Here is a 26620-nt window from a genome sequence, read left to right as displayed (position 1 = left end):
CGAGATGAAGCACCACTGACGGAATCTGCATTCAGAATATCTCGTAAATCCAAACAAATGACACTGTCATCACTTCTAAACATAACATTATATAATCCAGTTCTCCCTTCATAAATCTCTCTGCACTGTTAAGAATTGCATTGTTTTCCAGGGCTCTCCAGGATTTTGTCTCACTTGAGTTTAAGCATGTCCCAAAATTTGAAACACATTCAATTTGATATAAACATACATGAAGAGTCATAATATCAAGTTGTATTAGTTGATTTCCAAAACATCTCCTGCTTTGGTCCGATCAGGTTGATTTACAGCCTTTAGTGTTCATTCTTACTTGACAAAGTTATATATCAGCCCTCAAAATAGGGTTCAATCAACCACAGCCACATTAGCATAGCAAAAACCCTTCAATGTACAAGTAATTATAGGTCTAGAAACTAAGATTCGGTTAGAGAAAAACTCTTTGGTATTTCCAAGAAAAGAGGATTGCACAAACAGCATTTGATCAGAGAAGAGAGAGATTTCTGTCAAATCACTTTAAAATGCACAAGAGATCTGGGTGACATCACAAGAGGTATTGGGCTGGAGAAGGTACGAATCTGAACATATGAGAGTGCAGGCTTGTTATCAAAAGCGTACCATTCATACTACGAGCATATGGATCTAACTTAGCATAATGTCTTGAGATTTTCATTCAAGGAATTAAATTAGATGTTGAGCAATGTCTGCTTTACAGAGAGCCCAGCAAAACCCGATAACACGGAAATGTGATTTTCACATTGGAGGAGGAATGCAAATATCTTAACTAAAATCTACAAAACAAGGATTAATAGAGATTTGGTAAAGGCGAGGAACCTACTTGAAAATTCAGGCCTTGAGCTAAGCCAAGGCCATTTGTTCACACAGCAAGAATGAAAGAAAAATGAAATTTATTTAACAAAAGAGATGATGCCTTCCAATCCTCTGCCAGTCCTTTGCCAGTTCTGACCATTCAGACGAGACATATAGCCTGAATACAGCTGAAGCCCCTCTACATAAAAAAAGTAAATAAACAGGATGTGAAACATTAAACGAGGAGAGACTTTTGATTAAGAACCCTCTCCCTTCACATGTTAGAGCAGAGAATGTGTCCATGACAGATGCTATCAACCATTCGCTCTGTGATGTCCATCACTTACAGTACTCATTTAATGGGACCCATCTTCAGAATGATGCATGTCACTCTCATGGTTCTTCTCTGAATTAGTCCGTTTAGTGAGATTCATATTAACAAAAGAAAATTTGTCTTTAATATTGCCACAAGCCACCATTAATGTTTTCTCTATCTTGCACATTGCAACAAGGACAAAGACAGCAGTGGATTCAACATCCTCCACTAAGGGTGTGTGTGTGTGTATGTCACAAAGGCCACTGTATGCAATCAAACTGGAAGATTTTAACCTTGCCAAGGACAGGAGGACAGACTACATTTCTACTGAGATCTGAGCGTCCATTTTCCCATTATGCTGCTGCTCTTATCTACAGAAACACTAAAATCCGGTTAAATGGAGCCATTTTCTCATTTGCCTTTAGAGGTCATTTTTCATGCTTGGAGAACTCCAGTCATTCAGACGGCACAAGGGGCTCCATTGTAATAATAGCTTGATCTGTGAGGGTCCAGAAGCCCGGTCTGCACAGGCTGGCAGACACTCGTGGACCACAGCTGGAACTCATTCTGCACCATACACCCAGCTGTGTAGCAATGGACCAACAGCATAGACAAGGCAAGGCTACTGTCCCATCTTTTGATCAATAGAGGAAAGAAGAATTCACCAGTGACTGCTCTCAGCATTAGGTCACATATTTTACTTGGCAAACCCTCTAAGAAACATTGCCAACTAGGCCAGCCAATATAGTGTAAACCACAGAGCCCAGACCACAAAGACTGGGTGTAGCGCCTCTCAGCACGGATAAGACACTGGTCAAAGTTGTTCCCGGGCTTGTGGGAGTGTGTATCTACTTTGCCCCCCATGGTGTTGGCTAGGGGCCTCAGGAGGAGAAGCAAAGGCTGCAGCACTCCATGCAGATCTCCAGACAGTCTGCAGACTCACAGCAGGCGTCGATGATGCCACAGTCCATGTCACAGGGCAGGTCACAGTCGCCACACTCCTCCGACGCACAGCAGCAGCAGAAACACGAGTCGTCCCCAGCGCAGGAGCCGCAGGTGGCACAGTCCAGCACGATGTTACACAGAGTTAGGAACTCGCAAAAGAGGCAGGCCAGAATACAGTGAACACAGCAGTCTGGAGACAAAGACAGACGGACAGACAGACAGACAGACAGACAGACAGACAGACAGACAGACAGACAGACAGACAGACAGACAGACAGAGTGTAAACGTCAGATTTCTAATCGCCATTGCTTCTTTTCTTTGTCTCTTTTTCCAACCTCTTCTTTCGCTATTTGCTTTGGCAACATAAATGTATTTATACATCATGCCAATGAAGCAATGTCAAAAAATGATTTAGAGGCTGTCAGAAATAGTTTGAAAATAGGACAGAAATCATGGGACATGATTGAGTAATTAGTTCACAAGAAAACATTTTTCTTCAGTGCCAGAGACTAAAGGCTGCCAATGTCCTGGTGACATTAGCACACAGACTTACGACATCTGCTCTTTTATAGAGCTAAAAAACAACACATTTCTGGTCTTACCAAATCGGCCTTGGTAATAAGCCTTTTATCTTTACCTCTCTGTTCAACCACTGAACCACTCTCCTCTTTGTTGAGTTCTCAGTATCAGCAGTAGTCATGCAGAAGACACACCAATCTGTGCTTTCAAGTATTAGTGAAAGGAGAAGGTCTCTTTCACCACACTACCTTGAGTTGAAGATAATAAATACCATGCTATTTGCAGTTTGTCATGACTTTTCAAGTATGGTGGATGTAGCCTGCTTTCTTTTACAGACAAACATGTTGACACAGCCACTCAAGACAAGAGGTACTGGAACAAACCCGCGTTTCAAAGCAGCCAACAGAGGCCTGCTTAACAGGAGTCATTGAAGGAGTGACAAGGTTAATGTGATTTATTCTCCTGCCTGATGAATTTCCTTTAATTTCTGATTAATCAATTTTCAGTTAGCATTTGCAGTTGATAAAGATTAAAAACGCAGTTTGCATGACACATTTTGAGTGGGTACAAATACACTGTTCAGCTGAACTGAACAAGTTAGTAAATTAGGTTTTTGTTGTCTTTTTTCACTAGTTTTGTTGTATATCATAAACCATCAATTCAAAGAAGTGATTGCCATGACTGTTTTTTGGCTCAGAGAAAATGTGCCACGGGAAAGAAGAAGTCTGATCCTCCGCTCAGACGAGACGTGGTAAAAACTTTGATGTTGAACCTTGCTATCTACCCCCTCTCCTGCTGCTGCAGGCCCTCCCTCAGTCTCTGTATCTTACCATCCTGTGCCTCTGTGGGAATCTGGGAGCTGTTGCTCTTGGAGCTGCTCTTGCTCCTCTTGCTGCTCTGGGAGGTGATGGAGGGGTTGGACTGCAATTTCTTGGTTTGTTTGGGCCCTGCCGAGGAGGACGAGGAGGTGGATGAGCCGCCTCTTGGGAGGGAGCCCAGCTTAGGGTGCTCATGAGGGCCCCCGTTCCTGACCCCGTTGGACTGGAGGGCATGCGCGTGAGGCGTGTGCATGTGATGCAGACAGTGCGTGTGAGGGGAGTGTGTGTGTGCGTGGTGTTTGGCTCCGTTGCGCAGTTGGCTGCTGGGCTGTGTCCGACATGGCTGGGTGTGGTGGACAGGTGTGGATCTGGCTGCTGGCTGAGCTGGGGAGGGACAAAAGGACATTCATTTACAATAGGCTGTGGACAATGAGCACTTTTTAAACGCATACACATTCAGATCAATTGAAATCAGATCAGTTGTGTTTCTGTTCGGTCCCTGTTATTGGGGTGTTCTACTCTGTCATTGTTATATCATATAAATGCCAGAAGAAGACAAAATAATCTCCACTATTCAGGTCGTACGAATATATTGCATCCACATTATAAGGACCACATGAATATAAGTGACTGACATTCCTATTCTTACTATTGCAGGATTCTAGCATCATTTTGACTGAAACTTCTCATTGTCAATACATTTATTGATTATTCTGATAATATGTTGTAACACATCTTAACTTGTATCAAACTGCAGACCCTGTGATCACTGCACTCGGCCATATTGCGATTTCAGACATATTTTGTTTAAATGTTCAGCCCTAATCTAATATGCTAAAAAATGCTAATATACAATACAAAATAGAGACAAGCAGCACATCCTCACATTTCAGGAGCTAGGAATAGGAAGTGGCTGACATTTTTGCTGGATAAATTATTTAAAATGATCAATTTTCAAAATGACTCACTTGTTATTCTGATTAAATGATAGATTCACATTTTTTCAAGTCTGTCTTGAAACAATACCTTCATGTCATGTCATCTCCTGTCCATACTGACCCCTAAGAGATATTTTTCAAAAGCAACTTCAATGTAAAGCAAGTTCATCTGATGTTAAAATGAGGCTTCAGCAGTCTGAGTTAGACAAATCAAGTCTCATCATAATCACTTCGGCTTTAAGAAGGGATCTCTTTGCGGCCAGTATGGACAGCAGCAACAATTTCAGAGACTAACTGTGCTTTCAATATACATATGGAAATGTGAACCTATCCTTAAAGGATTTATATCAAATACATTAATGGGACTGAAATATGTGTATAATGTGCATTTAAATGTGCGAGTAGGCTCGCCAACACGTAGCTAATCAGAAAAGTCCCTGTCACTGTGTGTGTGTGTGTGTGTGTGTGTGTGTGTGTGTGTGTGTGTGTGTGTGTGTGTGTGTGTGTGTGTGTGTGTGTGTGTGTGTGTGTGTGTGTGTGTGTGCAGATTTGTGCTGGTACAGCATCATGGAGAAGGAGGCTCTGGGAAACTGAGTCCAATTACAAAGCCTACCCTAAAGGCACCAGCTCATGGGAAGAGCTATGCATTTACTGAACTGACCCCTGATCCTATAGACCCAAAGAGACAGCATGGAAGAAAACAAGATGAATGAATAGTGTGAGAACGGACGAAAAAAAAACATCCTTTTAGGACCTGAGTTTTTAGAACAATGCAGTTATGATACAACACGCATGTACATTAGTTAATCTTGGCTCAGTATACCACTTGGTATATTTTACCTCCAAGAGCAGCCGAATACTAACTATTGAGCTTGAGAGATGGAGGCAGTAAAGCACACCTTTGCTGCCAAAGCAAACACACACCCTGAAAAGAAGAATAAAATGGAGGCCTGGTTTTTATATATTATGGTAGTATTTAATACCATCCTTTTGAGGCCCTAAATATTTTTTTGACCTGAAAGCATATGGTCTCGAGAGGTGTGGTAAGAATTAACGGGGCAGGGTAAAGTACAACAGAGTCAGAGAGAATCAAAGCAGGAACTCTGTCGACACACGCACGCACACACACACACACACACACACAGTTGCACTGAGAGACAGTGTGGTCCTGAGCTCTAGCTATGAAACACGACTGGTAATAAAAGCGTCCGTTCGATAACCGCTGTGAGACAGATAACCCATCCGGCCCTGTTTTGATTGGCTGATGACCGTGGTCACACAACCAATCCAGTGTTATTAAAGATTCTTTCATTCAGCGTTTTCTAACTTTGCTCCAGATGTTTGGCAGGCTGCAGGGCCAGTGTGTGTGTGTGTGTGTGTGTGTGTGTGTGTGTGTGTGTGTGTGTGTGTGTCTGTATGAGTGTGTAGGCGTGCATGCATGTGCAGGGCTAGTGAGAAGGAGCCATACTTTCTTCTCTAAAGTATGTCAAAAGTCAATACCTGCTGCTCTCCTGTGTTATGTCTCTCTCTCTTCCTCTTTTCCTTCCTCACTTCATCTCCTCCCTTTCTGTGTCCTCCCTTTCTGTCTCTCTTTCTCATTGCTCCCTTTTAGCCTTTTGCACAATGCAGTATTTTAACACTGAGCTGGCCAGGATGTAGGTCGGTAAGAGAGGAAGGGGATTAGAGAGAGGGGAGGGAAGCTGCGCACAATTTTTCAGTATTCCCTCTTGGTCTGTATTGTCTGGGGGATTGTGAGCTGTTGAGAAATTCGTACTTCTTGCGAGTTTGTGGTGTGTCTGTGCGAGTGTATGAGCACAGCACATAGGCGGATTTGGCAGGCAGGCAGACAGAAAGAGAGAGACGGAGAGTCAGGACTGTCTCCAAACAGAGCTTGAGGTTAGGCCCACTCAGACACACAAATATATGCATGCGAGAACACGTGCAGACACACACACACACATTCAAAAAAAAAAAAAAAAAACACAGGGTCCCTTTGTCTGAGATTCAGAACTAGGGGAAGAAGATGGAGTGAGAAAGAGAGAGAAAGAAAGGACTGGGTTGCTGCTTGTGCATATTTGGACCAGGAGGATGCATGGGTGTGACTCATAAACACAATGATTCAGCAGTGGGAGCTACTTAAAAATAACAGCAAATAAAGAGCCAAATGACTGTGGGATTGATATGATGAGACTGGGAGACCGCAGAGTGCACGTGTGTGGCGCTAACACGGCAGCGTCAGCCACTGGGGGTCCTGCGACCCCTGTGATGTGTGTATGTGCACATGTGTTGGGCCATTAAGCAAGCCTGAGTGAATCACCATCACCCACCCCCCGCTCACACACCCTCCACCTCTTCCTCCTCTCCTGGCGTCTCTCAGCTACCCTGTACTTACACACCTCCCTCCCAGACCAGAGAACTGCTGTTCGTCTCTCTCTCTCTCTCTACTTATCCTCTGCTGGAATGAGTCACCAGAATGACGGTGAAGTCTGTCACTGTTCCAGCTGCTTTATCCTACCGTCTCCTCTGGCGCAGTTTGTCTGTCTATGTAGGTTAAAGTGTTGAAAGTGCTGAACTATATAGACAAGGAGATTAAAGCCATAAAAATGGAAATTTCTTTTTTTTATCAGACCAATTCTGCAAAGGGAAAAGGAATGAATGCATGGATGATGCATGCACCCACAAATCTGCTTCTATACTGACTATATGCAAATGTACAGAAATGCTTTTTTTTTTTTTTGCATTATCAAGCACTACAAAGCAGGAGCAAAGTACATGGATGTCCAGACAAGTACTGTTTGCTCACTCTGAACACTTAACAACAAATGCTGAAACTGCTATTTTGATTAGTTGCAGTGTTTTTTTTGTTTTTTTTTTGATAAGGACATATGTCATTAATAATGAAATCTTGCACAAAGAAAAAAGTTCACAACATTTCAAAATCCACTAACTGTTTTGAAGTGCCTGTAAAACATCCACTCACCACAGTTCCCCAGAAACATCTTACCCACTGACTCCCTTCTGGGTTTCTCTTGCATAGTTGTGTTGTTTTTAACTGTGGGCAAAAGCCTAAGTGTCAACTACTAAAACTGTGAGAATGGGAAAATGATAAGTTGGTGGTGTACAATGTTATTTAAAACAGTTTTCAATGAGATGCCCCCTCATTTCTGGCTGCTATACAGCACTTCAACCCAACAGTACTGTGTTAATGAGGCTTGTTTAGCTGCACTGACAACAATAAGAAAGTCATGTGAAGGCAGAGTTTAGTCAGACCGCTGCTTTGAAATTAGGCACGACTGCAAGACAAAACTGTTCGTCAACTTTGGCCAAAATTAAAGGTTAATTCTTGTTACTTTCAATTAAAAGATAACACTTTTTTAGCACTTTTAACACACACAAATGGTGATGTATAATATTCCACTTGAGTACCTCTGTTCAATCTCTCCCAGTTCCAGTTATAAAAGTCTGTTTGATCCTTTAAAACTGCAGCATTGCTACACTTTGCTGTATGACTTATGTATCTGGCTGCCAGTTTGTTCATGTCACAATTAGGAGAAGCGACTTCTCGTTTCAGCTCAGATATGTTCTTTACTTGTTTTACTTCCAGTATTAAAATGCTTGCACTCACAATTATTTGTAACAACAGTGAAGTAAAGCAGGTATTTATATAAATAAGTACAGTTTGTAAGAGTGTGCGTAAACTAATAACTTTAATGCATTACTGAAATTGGTGCTGCTGCTACAGTTAGTGTCCCACACCTTATCTGTAACTTCCAATAATATAATACCAATGTCAAAAGGTTTTCCCAGTGTGCAGTTCAAATGTAATTTTAACATTAGATTTAAAGACAGTACAAAATGCAGGCCTGGTTTCCTTGTGAGAGTTATTGTGTTTAAAAGGCACGTTTAAATCCCTTTTCAGGTTCAGTTGTTGGAGCTTGTTATGACCCTTGAGGGTGTACCACAGAGATGCACTTCCAGCAGAGAGAAATCTTGAACCCAATCAATCCTCATGATTGTAAACAGTCACCTGAAATAACGTGGTAACCTTCAAATTGCCTACCTGTCAAAGTTTCAAAGTTGTTCTGTTATTACACATCCAGAAAACCACAGATTCACTTCTGAACACAAATTCACATCTAATTAACAAATCAAATCAATAGCATAAAATGGAAATTATTGAGATATTCTCATTCACCTGCAAAGTATTTAAGTACAAGAGTCTAAATATGACCAAGCTGTACCAGCACTCAAAGGGTCGACTGATTGCGAGTTGACTGATGTGCTCGTGCCTGCACGTCTGCAGAAAAGAGCCTTTTGTACAGCAGGAAAAATACAGCCATGCATGAGCATTAGTCTTTTGTATTTTGCCAAGTATATTTCTTTGTTTTTGTGCTCGCACGAAAACATGAAATATGACATTAGCTGATGCAAAAGAACAACAACAACTTGCCCAAAACCCAAAAGTTCTGGAAAAACATTTTTCTTGTGGTTTTTCTTAGACATTCAGACACTCTATTTACAGTATTGCCTTCAACCCAGCTGTTGGAAAAGCACTTAAATTCTCTCTCTTTTTTTTTTTTGCAACATGTGACTCATTTGTATGAATTTCACCTGACAAATGAATGGAAACAGTGTGCAAATATTTCAGGGGGGGGGGGGGGGGGGGCTAGACCTATGTTCTGAAGAGAAGAGAAGAGGAAACAGTAGCAAACTTGCAAAGCACACCACAACACTCATCTCTGACCTGAGACATCAACCAACCACCTCAATCACACATGACCCCTGACATGACCCCTGTCCACACATCTGAACTTTCCAGCACTCGGCTCTGAGTCATCTGACACTAAACACAGAATATGCATGTATGTGATTAAATGTGACCAACAAGGAGCAAGGAGATACTGAATTATGGGAGAAGACAGGCGGACAAAGAAGAAAGACTGAGAGAAAAGGAAGGAGAGAATTAAGGCACAGAGATGGAAAACAGTTTCAGGACAGTGACTTGTCTCTAATTTAAGACAATGTCACAGTCCTGTTAGATTTCCCACCAACAACACACTGCACACTCCTGACATTTGATGACAAGATAATAACAAACAGCTCCGCTCAGCATTTCCCTTACACACACTTCCATGCCCTCATTCGCACATGCATAAAAACGGCTGCCTTCTGTCTCATTGACGTCCATCTCATTTACTGAAAATAGCTACAATATATACAAACTGATAAAAATAACGAGTCATAAATGCTGCTGCGATGCTGTCAGTGATGAATTACATGTGTCATCGTTTACTTGTGAGTCCAAAAGAGTGCAAGCAGTTAAACATCTGTGAACATGTGTATCCTGCTGTGACTGTGACGTCAAAGACAGCAGTGTGCTCATGACATCACTGACAGGCAGTGTGTCTCTGCTTGTGTAGAAACACACACTCACATATGTTCACAGCTCGCTCTGCACATTGTTCTCAGACAGCTTGTCACAGGCCCAGGGCCAGACGCATACTACAGCTCTGATGTCATCACTGCGAGACGGAGGAATTGTCTGTTTTTGCTTCTGTTTTCTCACCTTCTGGCTCACACACACACAGACACACACACACACACACACACACACACACACACACACACACACACACACACACACACACACACACACACACACACACACACACATTAGCAGATGTCACACAGCCATGACCTCATCGCAGACCTGAATCACAGCTATTTTTGTTATGTCTTCACACTCATTATGAAGCCAGAGAAACACATGATTGATTGATGGCAGATGATGCAGACCGTATTTAAACCGCTGATAACAACTTATGAGCCTCGCAGAAGATACACAAACCAACTCACACGGACAGACACAAACATATCATTATGCAGACAGGCAAGCGTAAGCTGTCCGTGTTCACCTGAGAAAGGGATCAAGTTTAGAACTGTTTAGTTTGTGGTTCAAGTCCCATGAACACATGTGTGATTGTGCAAGTTGTTGAGGGAGGAAGCTATGGATGAAGGGAGGGAGGAGGCACATGAAGGCAAATGAAAAGCCAGCGAGGACTGGTGTGGATGGCGGTACATTTTGTCCAATCCTGCTGTAGTTGCATAACTCTTCCCGTACAGCATATGGAGCTGGTGGGTTTCATAGGTTTTATTGGGATGTAAAATAAGGCAGAGAGAGAGAGAGAGAGAGAGAGAGAGAGAGAGAGAGAGAGAGAGAGAGAGAGAGAGAGAGAGAGAGAGAGAGAGAGAGGCAGTAAGAAACTCAAACTCAAACCTCTCAGCCTTCCAGCCTGGGCCTGAAATAGACACACACAGCAGACAGGACAGGTAGAGGCCCAAACATAGACAGAGACAGCAGACATTCACACACCTACTCAACTCAAAACACACTGCGTTCACCTACTTATCCATTTCCTGCCTGAACCGACTGCTGGTTATTCAGTTACCACAAACTAGCTATTACGACAGGACCGGTTTGTGTGTTTGTGCGTGTCACCCATGGCTGGCCCTGGATTCCAGGAAAAATGCTCATAGCTTTCTAACACATGCTCTCATGTCAGCTTGCTCAACCGTCTTCTCGCGCGTCCATTCCTGCTTTCACCCGTCTCTCATTCACTGACACTGAGCCTTTTTTTTCTTTGAATGACAGGCAGGACAGACTTAGACCACTCTAGGGTATTTCAAAGCTTTACAGCGCTTTCAGGTTAGCAGCCAGGCATCGAGACAACTTAGTGAGAGTTTTGTAGCCGCTATTATTGCAAAGCACAGTCTTTTAAGAGAATAAATAGCATAGTAGAACTAGCTGGTGAATGAGGTGGAGATTTGACTTATTCCAAACTGGAGTGAAAGCAAGAAAAATATATGTGGTGGGGTAATGACATAGCATACTTGAGTAACCTTTGGCTTTAATACGGCACGCTGGAGCGACTGCACATCAAGAGGAGTGACAGAGAGTCTCTCTCTGACATACATAATACATAGCTGTTGGACTTGTAATATGAGGGAGGGAAATGGGTGGTGGCGGTTAGTGATATGACTCTGGAAGGAGAACTTCCAGGTGTTGTGACACTCCTCACCAGCAAATTAAGGTGGAGAGGTGGTGATACACCCAGTGGGAGTGTAACACCTGGAGATTTTGGGAAGTAGTTTCGACTTGGAGAGCTGAGTGTAAACAAAGCACACACAACAAGAGACACATTCAGCTGTCCTCCTGCAGTCCTCTACACTTACTACAGCTGCCAAATGTTACAGCGATGAGAAATCCTATTGGGGCGGACTGGTCAAAAACAGATCACAGAATAGAGAGCTCAGGTGAACTTCTGGGTTCTGTAACAGAATAAAACACAAACTGAAAAATCACACAAACGTTTGGTGTCAACATCCAGCGCTGGAGCAAAATCAAGCTCAACTGTTTGTGGTTTAGTCCATGTGTCTAGACACAGATCGTAGGGTATTGAAAAATTAGGCAATATTTATCTAATTTAATATTTCAGTGCTAAGCAACCTTTAATAAACACCCTTTCCCACAAGCCCAAAGGTGAGCTATGCCAATGGACCGACAGTTAGCATTTTTTTTAGCCTTTTCTGCCTTTATTGTGAAATGAAAATGAGGAGTGAGAGGGACAAATGACATGACACAGACTCAGAAATGCAGAATAGCCATGGTCACCATGTTAAAACCTTCAGGTAACACGACGCCAGCATGACCTTTTATTGAGATTGCTGCTAAAAATATAAGAAAGACGACATCAGTGACATGAATGTGAGTGGATATGATGGATAAGGGAGGGCTGTGCTGGGGAAAAAAGTAAAACTGATGGGCTCTGAAAGTCCAAAGCAAATCATTGTTTAACCTTGGTTAAAACAACAACGACTCCAATAGAGTCGTAGATACTCCTCTGCTGTGTCTTAGAATATGGATAGTAAACCCAAGAAACTCATTTGACTGTTTCAGAAAGGCCAATTAAAGGAACAGTCGCTTAGAGAGTGCACTGAGTTGAGCTAGACCGACACCAAGATGTCCAAAATAACACCCTAAACAATTAAGGGGGACTGGGAAATGGAAGTGAAGTCCACAGCGCCAGTCACACTGACCTAGCTTTGTCAGGGTGATACCCTAACAATCCCATTGTCGGACAGAGCGAAATGCCGGAGAGTGAAAAGAGGAGGAAATGTGTCTCATTTCAGATTTGGGTGCAGGCTTGCTTGTGTTCAGTCATCAGAAACTTAACCTACTTAGCTGACAATGTAGATATTTCTGTCTGTGTGTATGATGACCTGACCTATTTCTTCAGGGTGTGTAAAATGTATTTGTTAAAGGTCAGGACAATGTGACTCATCAGACCACTGATCGGTAATGGAAATAAAACTCTCACCAGTCTCTCTGAGTGTGTGTCTCCGTGTGTGAATGTGTGTGCATGAGGGGGCTATTTACTCACATGTGATACTCTTGCTGGGTGTTGTGAGCTCCGTGTGTGAGAGGCTGCTGCTCCACTTGTCTCTATCATGGTCTAGCAGCCTTTCTGGGGTGCCATTTACCCTCAATATGAGGGGCTCGGTATAGGTGTGGGCCACATCTGAAAAACAACACAAGTACGAACAAATGCAATTAAAAACCTTTAAGACAGATTTATGAAAGACCACAAAGTTTTGTGCTTATGTTAAGTTTATTTTGAAGGTTTTGAGCTTGCTTTCTTTCCTGAATGACTAGCTGCTTTCCATGTGGACATTATCAGGTATCAGCCACAAGCTGTTTTCCCACTTGTAGTAAACTTGTCTACTCCCATGTCATTTCCCATCCACTAGCACTTAATTAATTTAAACAGAGTAGTTCTGCTGACTTCAACAAAGCAGAAGATTTTGTCTGTATTTGTGTTGGTGTGTGCTCTGTCCTGAGCTTGCATCTGGAAGCAGTTAAATCCCAAACCCTTGGGACTGTTTAGGGGTCTATGTGCATGCTTGTGAAACCTGAAATCTGTGTGGGTCTATGTGTGCGCTGGGATGGCTGTTTGTGTTTGAGAGTGGATGCATGTGTGTTTAAAATGAACACATTAGAGGATGCACATGCATAATACATACAGTAAACATGTGTCTGGGGGTTTTATGTGTTCACCGGTACCATGCAGCGCTCTAATGAAGCTGTTATTATTTGCACACACTCATACATACATACACACTGCACAGAGGCCTTCAAAGCAGGGCAGGCTTGGGCCTCTGAGAGGTGCAGACTCATTCCTGGGTAAATGGGAGCCAGCTGGGTTTGATAAACACACACACACACACACACACACACACACACACACACACACACACACACACACACACACACACACACACAAAACCAAACCACGTCCTGTGCGTGGACTCAACACTTCCCGGCTATGTTTATTTACTCTATCCACTCTCGCTCACTTCTCTATCTGTCCTCTCTTTCCTGTCCCCTGCCTCTCACACTCTTCATCTCCTGTTCACGTTCCTTCTCCACTCTTACAAATAAATTCCTGCACATATTTGGCATAACTCTGCAGATTAATTCCCACTTTTACAGCTAAATGTCTATAATGCTGTAGAGCGCAGAAAAGATAGTTGTGCAAATACAACTACTGTGCTGATACAGTAGTCGGAGACACACTTGCTTTATATAATTTATGATTTATATCATAAATCATATATATCATATGTCTTTAGTAGCACCAAGGGAACCTGATCGTTCACAGATCGAGACATTTGAACATGTCTTGGATTCTGGAAAAATTAGATGGACATCTTTTACTGTTTTCTGAAGTTTTAGAATCGAGTAATCGATAATAAGAGTAATCGTTACTGCAGCCTTAAATTATTCTGTTTTGTTCTTCTTAAATGATCCCGTTTTATTCCTGTGAAACACACATATAAATAGGCAAAAGTCAGTATCATCACACACTAACTGATGAGATGCTGTGATAATAATAGTTATTCCCTGTTGCCCACTTCTACTTAAAAGCACTAACTACACTTTAAAAAACAACCATCGTGATGATGAAGAGGTGTGCTTGATGACAGCTACATATTTTGTTCATTTATTGTAACAATGACTAACTACTAAGTGATGTTTCACAACGCAAAAGCTAAAGAAGCTGATATGGTGAAACCTTGCCACATGTTTTTAGTGAATTCCATTGAACAGTGTGTGTGTGTGTGTGTGTGTGTGTGTGTGTGTGTGTGTGTGTGTGTGTGTGTGTGTGTGTGTGTGTGACACAGAGGAACAAAGACATTATCTTAAAGTCTAATATGGTAACAGTTCTGCTTTGGCAAGCAATAGCTGAGGGCCTCTCAAACCTGTTGTCTGGCCCTCTTTCTTCTGTTGTTTGGCACCACATTTTAATTAGAATCACATTCATTTGCAACACAGCACCCCCTAAAAAGCACTTACAGACTAATTAGTTAATAAACTTGTTAACTAACATATTGAGGGGGTGCACACTGGAATTTGTTTTGTCTTTGCTAACAACACTTTTTATAACGCTTATAATGTTGCATGTTGAAACCGTGAACCCAGACCCATTAAGCTGTTCAGCTAAACAGGATGACTGAAATATTACCCACCTGCAGAGTTCCTGGCACCGTGAGCCTGCCTGAAGGAACACTATCTTTATTTTCTTAAAAAACAAAGTATATCAAAGCTCAAGGTCTGAATCACTTGTTTATGTAAGGTGGTCTAACCTTGATGAAGAGGAACAGTGTTTTAGGATTGGAGGATTTGTGTTTGCCTTGAGTTTGTGTGTATATATTTGTGGGTATTTTGGTGTGTAGTGGGATTTCTGTGCGTGTGAAGTTGGAGACATAAACAGGACCTGAAGGAATGGGAAGTGCTTCCTGCTCTTCCGCTCTATTAGACAGTGGTACACAAACACCACACATATACCTGTACACACACACACACACACACACACACACACACAGAAAAACATACTCATACTCCTATGTCTCTATATCTCGTACCAGCTCAACCCACACACACATTTGTCTCTTACATGTGGAAGCCATTTCTAAAGCCCATGTTGTATCCATTAGTCTCAATCAGCCGGCTTCAGATATGAAAGCCACTAGTGAGAACTGTTGCCCACGGTGCTGCCAAATGTCTAGTTTAGAGATATGTGTGTGTTATAGGCGGTGTCTGTCGCTCTCCAGCAGTGCATATGTCTATCTATCATTACATCCATTCACCCATCCATCCTGATTTTACTTTCTTGTAAATACATTGGACCACACTCAGTGCAGAAAAGGTTTCAAAGACAATATATGTAACTCCATCTGTCCATAAGCACAGCCAGCTAGCCATACACGTCGTCATGCATTTTTAATGAACATCATGTTTCATAATCCTTTAATCAACTATCAATTAGCCCATCAAAATCAATCAGTTCACTAAAAGTGTCCATTGTTCTGTGCAGCTGGTATACATTTGATCAAAATATTGAGGATGGATCACAAAAAATCTGCATTTCACCATGTGCAGGCCAGGAACAACTGACTTTAAGACAGTTGGCAGGTTTTCAAAAAAATCAAGATCAGTAATATAATTCAAACAAAAAGCACTTAAGGTGGCATTTACTGGTTGCGCTCATCATCCTTCTTATGTTGTTTTGTTCGCATTCTCTGGAGGCTGCTTTTGGGGGCAATTATGTCATTATCAAAGCCACACGAAGCCACTCTGGGAAGAACAGAGAGGACAGTCTTCTCGAGGGGAAGCGCCATGACTCCACAACAATCACTTCAAGAAGAATCCATGATTACTACATCTGAGAAATACATGTTTAGCTAACCTGCAACACACCTTCCTGGAAGTGTGACAAAAGTAGCAGCAGTGGTAAGGATGCTAGGTTATCGCTGCCCTTGCTGGAAAAGGGAATGTTAAAGATATGCAATAAAAAGGTACACCAAGTGTCTGAATATCTGTAGAACACCTGCACACATGTGTTCAATTGTCAGGTCAGCTGAGCGCCTCCATACTTCAGAACAGCAGTCTGTTCTGTGCCCTCGTTCAGACTCCTGCTGCCAACAGAGTCTAAATGGGTTAAAAGTGTGTCGGCCTTGTGACTCAGTCAAAGCTTTCCCTCCGTAAACGTTCAAAACCACGATTGTTGGAGCTAAATGCATCCCCACCAAACCCATGGTGCCATCCAAGCAGGCCTTCAACCAATTGTGTGTTGGCATGAGCATCAAACCACCAAACCGCACGACCTCAGAGCCATTTCTGAGATCTGAGAAAGATGAGCCTCTAATTCAAATCAGACAAGAGCAATCAAGAGCCGCTGAGAAGATCTGGCTGTGTGTTTACACGTGTGGGTGAGTCTGTGTATTTGTTTATGCATGCTGTGTATGTGTGCGTGTGTTCACGTATGTGTGTGCTCATGTGTGTTTGCAATTTGGCATATGTACACGTGTCAGTGGCCCTGAATATCTGAATATCCACAGGAATTTCATTTTTCCAGTAAACAAACAGTTAAGCATTAAAGTGAAAACATATGGATGATACATGGTTATCATTAACACACACACACACACACACACACACACACACACACGCATGCATGCATGCAGGTTACATGAGCTGGCAAATGATGTGACACATCCTGGATCACCTGAAGAGGAACACAACTTGCTGATCCTCTGGGTATGATCTCTGGGGGGGGGGTTCACAGAGAACAGAGCTAAGCTGAGTTTACCTGCTACCTTTTAAACAACCTCAAGCCTGTTTCTGCTGCTTCACTGACACTTCTGTAGAGGCACAGGCTTCTAAGGCGCATATGAAAGGAGGTCTCTCAGGTGTGTACATCCCTTTGGCAAAGGCATACAGTACATATGCACCCCACCAGCCACAGACAGACGCAAACAGGCATCCAAAATACACCAGATGAGTTAATAAAGTGAAACTTGTATCCTGTTAAAGCAGCACAGAGACAGGCAAAGAGGTGAGAAACAGATTTAAGAAATGACAGATTAAAGAAATAGAGATAAAAATATATACTTAATATATGCATGACAATATCTTGACTGTATAACTGAACTATGCAAATATTGGTGCGACTCCAGCAGCTTTGGTGTATGACCTATATACAGAGTGAAAGTATTTAGGTATAAGTACATCATACATAGTAATATAACCAAGTATACAATATATACTGCGTATATAATATATGTGCAGTATGTGTAATATATATACACTGTAAAGTAATAGAGCAATACTAATAAGTATATATAATATATACAATGATATAACATATAATATAGAAATATAGCAAGCAAAACAATAGCATTTATTAGTAATATAGCATTGCTGTATAATATTATAAGTAATACAATTTAAAATGTTACATATGTTACTACTTTATTTTTTACTGCCCTATGTTTTACTATTTGCTGAGATTTAACAAACTATATAATTAATCAATTAAAGGAAAAAACAATGAGCAGATTATTGGTGATACAAATGAGTTGACAGTTGCCGCCTTCCTTCGAAGTCCACTATTCAGGCCCAAATGGACGCACACATTCACACCCTGCTGACTCATCTCTAAAAACATAACGATAGAGATAAGAGTAGAGAAAATTGGAAAGACGACACAGTGAGACGAGGGGAAGAGCAATCGAGCAGAATAATGTTCAGCAGAGCGGAGTTAGTGGAGACGACGCAGTAGCTGCTTTCTGGCCAGCACTAATAAGTGGAACGGACAGAAACCACACACAAATGCTGCAGTGCTGACCAGAGTGGAGGACAACACAAAGAAAAGAACACAACTACAGCGATGGCGAGGTTTTTATTTGTCTTCCTCAACTAATATATACACCCATACAGACACGCACAAAGATTAAGACAGAGGAGGCTGTTGTTTCGCTGAAATGCAGCCAAAACTTGAAAGCACACACACAGAGAAATGCATAGTACCCACAAACACACACACACACACACACACACACACACACACACACTGCAAAGAGGGGCTGTGAGAGTGCAGTACTGGAATATGTCCAAAATCAGAGATTATAGCTGCTGAGAGAATGAAGCAGTGTAAGCTCATTAAAGACAAAAACTGTCTGCTGTTGAACAGGCTTAAGAGGAATTTAATTGTGTTACTTTGTCTCTGAGATTCCTCTGGTTCCTGGGAAAAAAACTGCACAGCTGCTTTGCTGACTGAGTCCTATGCTGCTGCATTTAACACAAGGAGCCTGAAACAGGGCCACCGCCACCAGATACACAAACACACACTGTACTGTGCAACATGTGGAAAGTAAGGACAAACAGTGGTCATAAACGCTCGAGGATCAACAGGATTTCACATTGAGGAAGAGAGCAGCAGAGTTAACAGAGAGACAAAAGTAAACAGAGCATATACCCTGCTCAAATGCACACACTGGCAGGCGGGTATATAGATATACTGGTATTAGTGTGTGTGTGCAAACATGCAAAACAAATACTGCAGCAATAAATATTTTATTGGCAAAAACTAAATCACAGTTATATTTACAATTCTAATTTTTTTCATTACTCAGACAGATTCCCCATCACAAGATGTTTATGATGTGTGCAAATGAAAAAACATGAGTACTGATACGGTCTGATATTGTCTCATTTATATGATAATTTGGATTATATGTAAGTGTCAGTATGTGCCTAAAACTTAAGGAGACAACAACCACACACCTGGACAGATAACCATCAAATCTGTATCTGTACAGCGACAGGCCCCGGGCCCCGAGTGGCTCAACGACACAGACGCTTTGCTCGGCAGCTTGTGCTATCACATCAAGTTGACCCTGTCTGTCAGCAGTATATGACATGAGGATTTGGAGACTCTGCACAACTCAGAGAGAGAGACAGACAGAGTGTGAGACAGAGACAAAGACAGCTAGCAGGCCACCAGAGCAGCAGCAACAGTTCCTCAAATGTTTGCGAGGTGGTGAAGGGAAAAAAGCACACTCATTTTCGAAGTTCAAATATGCTGTAAAAATGCCTCAAATTGCTCCAAGTTTATTTCAATCTCTGAGAGAAACCAAATTAGACACAAGCCTCAACAAACCTCAGGGACTAAAAAGGAGCAAGCGGGCAAATAGCTGCATCGACACGCTGCAGCGATGACAGAGAGAAACAACAAACATAGCTTAGACCGTGATGTAGAAAGAGGAATTATTCTATATAACAGAGCAGCAGGACGAACAAAGAGACGCTAGCAAACATCTGAACCTTTGAAAACATGCTAATATACTGGCAGCTGTACTGAAACATTTAATGAAAACATCTGATAGAACTATTTCAGACCAATAGTTTTTGGTTGATTTATATTCCATAAAGTATTTATCACAAGCATATAATACTTATTTTTACATACAAGGAATGCCTGTTCCTGGTCAATAAACATATTTATTGATTGTCTCTGTGTAATGTCTCTGTGCTTTAGCTGCTTGAGCTAACGTTAGCTTGACGAGGTGCTGCACAGCCCAAAATCCTGCATGGAGGGCCCGATTCAGAGCTCTTAAGACGTCACGTTTAAAACAATACTATGTATTTAAAAGTTTAACTGAGAGACTCATTCTCTGCCAGCTGTCGCTCATTCATACTTGATTACTAAGGAGCAAACTGCATGCTGAGCTAATGCTAAATTGTTGATCTAAAGAAAGACTCACCTCTCTGTTGGTCTTCTTGAGCAGCGAAAGGACATGTCAAATAATACAGAGTGGGGTGTTAGCATAAAAAGCACAGACCAGGTTGCCAGAGTTCATTTTAACCAAACAACAGCCAGAGTCTTAATTTTTTTGGCCGGCTTGTGCATTAATTATCAACAGCTGGTTAAATTTCCTGCCTTACAGTTGTCGACATCAGCAAGCTCCAGCTACAGCTTTTACCTCCTATAGCTTAAGACACTGGTAATGGTGCACGTCATAGTTAGAATCATGGCTCTACTCATCTGAAAATAGCTCTCTTTCAAAATTGCAAATTGGTGCTCAGCCTTGACACAGAGAGTGACAGAAAGAAAGAGAAACAGAGACAAAAGCTGAGAGGTGGACAAAAAACGAGGAAGAGAAAAAACCGAGTGAGAGACATGCCAGCGGTGGAAGAGAATGTGGGAATCTAGCATGTGGTGGTAAGAGGCTCCTATATAAACAGACAGCCTCATTGCATCTTCATGCCTGAGTGAGGGCAACACTCACAACACCGAGAGGCACACATCTTTCTACGCACACACACACGTATGCACCACTATTCAATGGCCACTGACTGAGCAGAGCTTTATTCACTCACAGCAGAAAAGACTGCTATCCAAGCATGGGGTGACAAGAGGGCTCAAACTCTCATCTAGTGCATTGTGATTGGCTGGCTCCCATGCTGATGCTGCCAGTTCAATGCCATAATTAAACTACGGCCTCAAAAAGTAACCGCGACATGAATCACACCACCACTTTGGCACGATGTCAGCCAAACTGAACAGAAAGGCTCACCGAGCCGTTATTTGTTGCAGAGCGATTGCATCAAATTGCATGATTGTGCAGACGTTCATGACAGGCAAGCACCGACTGTACACACAACATATTGTGGCAAACACATCAATTAAGAGGGCTACTACTAGAAGAAAAAATCAGAGGCCAAGACTTCATTTTCCTCATAGACAGCCAGCGTAAAAGATGCATAAAAAAAACACAGCTACAATTTGAGCACAGCGTCACTTCAGTGCTGACTTGTACAAGCTGTTGGGAACTAACGTCACTCAGATTTGTTCACATAGGTCTGGTTCCACAGATTGGAGGTTGGCCTGCCAGAGGTTAGCGGCCGGGATAATGAATGGGCATGTCATCTTCCTGCACAGCTAGCTAGCTACATCATGAGACAGAAAAATGGCAACAGGTGTGCATGACATTTACGCAGATTTACAAGTTGTTGTAAGGGGATAATGACATTTACTGCTTCTAATAACTGCAGCAACTTTGTCTGGAGTGCCATCTTGGAACCTTTCATCCATTTCTAATAATGGATCCATGGGCAAGGCCTGAGTTAGATCTGTATGTGGCTCTTGTGTTGTCCCAAAGACCTGCACTCTGCAAGCAGAGGGGATGGGTGGAGGGGTGAAGCACAGCACTGAAAGCAGCGCCTTGTTGCCTGACCAATCTTCTCCTCCCCACCCTGGCTCACCTACCTACCCTCAGCCTTGACACACATGCATGTGCGCGTGCACACACACACAAACACACATGTATGGTGGGTTTTCATCACTTTTGGGGACATTACATAGACTTACATTCATTTCCTGGAGACGTACCCTGACCATAACCTTAACTCAAGTCTTCACCCTAAAATGTAATGATTTACATTAATGGGACCTGCATTTTGTCCCCACAAGTAAGGCGAGTCCCCACAATGTGACTGTGCAAACAAACACAGTCTAACTTTAGTGCGAGAAGCCACAGTTACACTTTGTGTTGGCTTCCTGAGGAGCAGGCACAGGTAAAATCAGCACAGCAATGAGAACATGTCCAGGCACAAACTGACTGTTTAGTAACTCTAAAGGTCTTTGCAGAGGCATTATCATTAAATCCGATGCTGTACTTACATTCATCGTGGTAAACCGCAAAGCAGCAGGGAACAGAGATGTGCGTGTGTGGATTCTATATTTTTGCACATTTGACGCAGTAATAATAATAGACTGGGTTGAGACTTGCCTTTAAAAGCAAAACAAAAAAATAAAAGAACCGATGAAGTTGCGTGTTCCCATGGCAACAAGCCACTCAAATCCCTGCACATTTCCCTAACTGTTTACCACACCTACCCCAATTACCCCAAAGGACCTGCACTCTGATCTACAGTCAGTGCTGCTGTTTTCTCGCTGCAGCTTCAAGAAACTCGAGTCATTTTGGCTGATCCTGGATGAGTCATCCAGTCACAATGCTGGCCTGAGTTGATCCATGCCATCTTGTTCCCGCCCCAGTGTCAGTCAAACCTTACCATGACCAATCACACAAGGGGGAAGGGTCATGGGTTCATTTCCAAATTCCCAGAAGTCTCATTGTGCCCTCTAAGCTTTCCACAGCACTGAATTGGTCCTGACCCCTCAGATCATCCAAAGCAGCTTTTTCCCCAGACACACAAATCTCCGATCACCTCAGTACACAACTGCTTCATCTGTCAGTAAGAAGGCCTCTGACCTAATTAATCATGATGACACCCACCAAAAACACACAATGATAGAACACAGCCTCTGAGTCTACCATCGTCTTAAAGTTTTAAATGCGGTGACTCAAGACTATTCCACTGTGGAAAACTAACCTAAATGCACACAAGGTCAATAAATAGGTCTGTTCTTGTTTTACGGTAAGAAGGTCTCCTATAGCTTGAAAAGGAAGGAAAATGTGTTGCATACAACTACATATTCACATACACGCTGGCCAACCGCGGACCATAAAGAGGTTCACGTAAATGAGCAAGCGTGGAGAGACCTTCTCTCTCAACACTAATCCACCGGACCCCCTTTTTCAGAATAAATGCCTTAATCTGTTTAGAACAGATTTTTCACACACACACACACACACACCCACACACACACACACACACACACACACACACACACACACACACACACACACACACACACCCACCAACAATCAACAAAGGAGGATTAATTGAACTTGGTGGTAGTGGTTCTAAACATTAGCCTTTTCAAGACAAGTTCAGACCTATCATCTGTCTGTTGAGTCTCTTGTTCGGCAACCTCTTTCTTACCTTCAATAGAAAAGGGCTTTGGGTTCGGGCAGCTGTCTGCTCTCTCTGTGGTCGAAGTTGTGCACGAACTTGGTTGTGGAGCTGTTAGACCGGGGTCCCCATCATCAGGCGGCTCTGGGGAGATGGCAGGGGCACTCCTGTCATCATCCATGGGCGTAGGCCTGGCTCTTATGGGAAGAGGTGGAAGGGCCAAGGAGTGAGCCTGAAGCACAGAGATGAGACATACTGTTACATACAGAGATGATTGTATGGGTTACATGAAGATCTCTAATAGACATTCAAACTGAGCAACAAGCCAAGGAGGTCATGCTTTCTCAGGCTCAACTTGAACCAGCATGAATCCCTCTCAGCTATTCCAAAATCACTCGAGGACTGGGAAGACTCCTTTCATGACACAGTGGTAACACAACCGAAATGCCTAATCATAGCCTACTTTAATGAATAGTTTTCAAACTCTTTAAACTTGTGTTGTGCAAATAATAACAATAATGGTAGTCTTTATTTATTTACAGTAAACACAGTGCTTCTAAAGTCAAGGTGAGCCATTTCAACACAGAAACATGTGATAAACAGAAACAGCAACACAGACATAATTCGTAATTCATTAAGAAAAAAAGATCCTACGCTTTCCACCGACAGCAAACAGTCCATGTCACGCTGACTCGCTCACAAGAAAATGTGCATTAAGACTGTCACTGTGGATTTGAGCATCTGCAACAAGCAGACAGACAACATTTAGAGCCTGTTCTGAGGTCTGTGGACGCAGGTTTGAAACTATTCGTAGTGAATTTAAGCGAACTGAGATCAAATGGGTGTGTTGACATTAAATAGAAACAAGAATCTATAAAACTTAAATAAGAGAAGGCTGTTATTTTTGGCGCGAGACTGCCTAACGTCCTTACTGAATGGTTGCTTGGTGACACATAAACTTGCTGCTCCTTCGGTACTTGCTTAATTTGCTGAAATCAGGTCACAGGTGTGTTGTGTCTGACTCGAGCAGCCAATCACAGCCGAGCACCGGGCACCTTGTATGACTCATTATTAAACGGGACAAGTTGAGCGTCTGTGTCACGTGCCAACGTGTGTTTGACGCGCGCCTAGCCTGCCAAAGCAGCTCAGCTGGACAGCTGTTTGCGCGCTCCCGCGGCTCTGCTCTCTGCTCCCCCAAAACTTTTGACAACCTACAGCTTAAGTTTTAGTTTGCGAAAGCGCTTGATGAATGAATTATGAGCTCAGGTTCGGTTTACACTCTTCTTCTTCTTCTTCTTCTTCTTCTTCTTCTTCTCTCGCATTTAAAAACGACCGTGGGTTTCCTTTTTATCCTCAAACGCCAAAAAAAAAACAAGTTTCGGGAAAAGAGAAAAACACGAACCTCACTCTCACAAACTGTGTCAAACTTCTAGCTACAATAAGGACATTTTAAAACAGTAAGACTTGGTTTTCAAACGAAACTTAAATCCAACACACTGATACTGAATGTGGCTGTTCGCTCATAACGGGCGTATTCTGTTTACCTTCCCTGCATGTCTGCGCCCTGCTGGCCCAGAACGAGTCCGTGCATGCTGAGACGGAGCTCCGCTGCAGTGCGGGGATCCTTCTTCTGTCTGCGTTTATGCTGCATAATAACCCGCTTTGATCCACAACAACACCACGTCAAAACAACTTCTTACCTGCTCTCTGGCTGGGACACGGTGCAGCCAAACACTTGGGCTAATTCATCCTCTGACCGCTCCAGGTGGACTTGGAGACCTTTCCCGTCCTCTTTCCCTTCACTCTTGTCACTTCTTGCCACCAAATCGCTTCTCGGCTCATCGAGGTGCCCCAAGCTCCCGATTCAATGCATTTTTCTCCAGCGAAGGTAGTTTTCTCTCCGCCTCCAAAGTTTCTCGCCCCGTCCTCCAGCACACCAGATGTTGGGAAAGTTTGTGTGTCTCTGCAGGCAGCACGATGAAGCCTCTTTGTCTGCACTGCAGGTTTCCTCACCTTCGGCTGCGTTCCTGCAAACAAAGTCCAAGTACACCACCGTCCCAAACTTGTTTCAACTCTTCAGATGAGTTGTAACCCTCCTCTGCGCTCGGTCTCTCCTCTCTCCAGACTTGCCTCAGACTTCTGTGCTGCAGCTATTGGACAGGAAACTACAGTCAGCAGTGATTGTGCTTCCTCCAGGCTAGAAACTGGTTGGGCTGAACTATACTGTCATATAATTACCCCTTAACCCGAACCAGACACAGCACTAACACAGGGTAGCTTTCATCAGGATTTATGAGGCCAGGAGCCATATGTTTTGTTATTAATAATAGAGTAACAGTTTATGAGGATAACTTTTTATGTACAAGAGCAATAACTCAGGTAACAATGCTGAAAATCATTTAAAAGCTGTATATGTGTGGTGGTCACTGCTTTAGCTTTGATAAGGACATTTTAATCATATGATATTTGCTTTTTATGTATGGAGACACTGCTGCCCTGTGTCTTTCCCTTCTTAAAAACAATACTGTAGGTGTGTGCAGGGAAAGGTGGTCCGATGTTCATTGAACCAGCTGAAATTCTAGTGTTTGGTAAATGAGTCAAATTCTTTCATTCTTCAAGCCAATCCCGTTTCGTTTAAAAAGAAATATTATCCTCTGGCGTGATGGAGCAGACCTTTGTTGTCCATGTGCAGGGTCGCTGTTTTTACTTTGCATGCTGCGGTGACTCACTGTCGGAATTTTCTTCATTCATTCTGGTTTGCACAAGGCCTTTTAAGATGTACCAGACCAAACTAGGTCATTTTGTCAGTGATGACTCATGATTCTGCCTCATGATAGTAATTGTGTCATTACGAGAAACCTCTCGAAGCACATCCCCACCTTATACCTTCACACCGCTGACATCAGCTGCTTATTCGCAGAGGTTTCTAAAGTGGCTGCTTTCATGTCAGAAGCAGAGATACTGAAGCGAACCTCGGCACGCATCATTCACAGACAACAACATGTGTCTTTATAAACTGTGTCATCTGACATCTGTGCTGGATAATCCACCTCACAGACGGACAAAATATGCCCAGCTAAATAAATATATTTACATTTACACTGAGAGAAATATACAAGAGGGATGATCGCTGGCAGCTTCAGCTTTATCTGCGTTGTCAAACCTGCACACATGTTTAATATATTGACCTTTGACAGACTTAACTGTGATATCATCAGCCAGTTTGGTTTATCAAGGGACCCCATACTCATGTTTTAAGACTTTTGGACCACCAGTTGAGCAGCAGTGTTGGAGGTAACTCATTACAAAATAACACGATACAGCACTAAGATTGCTTTTTAGTTGCAATGAGTAACATAATGTGTTAGTTTTGCAATTCAAGCCGCCAGTTATTTAGTGACATTTTCAAAGCAGCAGTCCATTACTGTTAAGTCTTCTGCTGTAGTTCCCTGTTCCTCTTGGTGCCACAGAGAACAAAAAAAGAAAATCCCTGACTTATTCACACTGCGGCTGTTTTGTTTCCTGATTTCTTGACCA

The 26620-nt window shown here is 42.6% G+C and overlaps 1 protein-coding gene across 1 annotated transcript; it reads right to left on the bottom strand.

The window, feature by feature from the left end:
• On the bottom strand, positions 1 to 25183 carry mdfi (MyoD family inhibitor). Its single transcript, XM_070959188.1, has 5 exons — positions 24784 to 25183; positions 23114 to 23315; positions 12804 to 12941; positions 3437 to 3808; positions 1 to 2276 (listed from the first exon to the last, which is right to left on the bottom strand). The coding sequence occupies exons 2-5, from the start codon at positions 23262 to 23264 to the stop codon at positions 2023 to 2025; spliced, it is 915 nt and encodes a 304-aa protein (XP_070815289.1). The 5' UTR covers positions 23265 to 23315; positions 24784 to 25183; the 3' UTR covers positions 1 to 2022.
• Positions 25184 to 26620: the final 1437 nt, after the last annotated feature.

The sequence above is a fragment of the Chaetodon trifascialis genome, chromosome 3 (assembly GCF_039877785.1).
Source record: "Chaetodon trifascialis isolate fChaTrf1 chromosome 3, fChaTrf1.hap1, whole genome shotgun sequence".
Taxonomy (NCBI): Eukaryota; Metazoa; Chordata; class Actinopteri; order Chaetodontiformes; family Chaetodontidae; genus Chaetodon; species Chaetodon trifascialis.
This window is presented reverse-complemented; position numbering and strand designations above follow the sequence as displayed.

Coding starts and splice junctions, on each gene's coding strand:
- mdfi (XM_070959188.1), bottom strand. CDS start 23,264: ATGGATGATGACAGGAGTGCCCCTGCCATCTCCCCAGAGCCGCCTGAT. Junction 3,809..12,803: donor ACCCAGCAAGAGTATCACAT/GTGAGTAAATAG, acceptor GTCCCTCCCCAG/CTCAGCCAGCAGCCAGATCC. Junction 2,277..3,436: donor TCCCACAGAGGCACAGGATG/GTAAGATACAGA, acceptor CTTTGTCTCCAG/ACTGCTGTGTTCACTGTATT.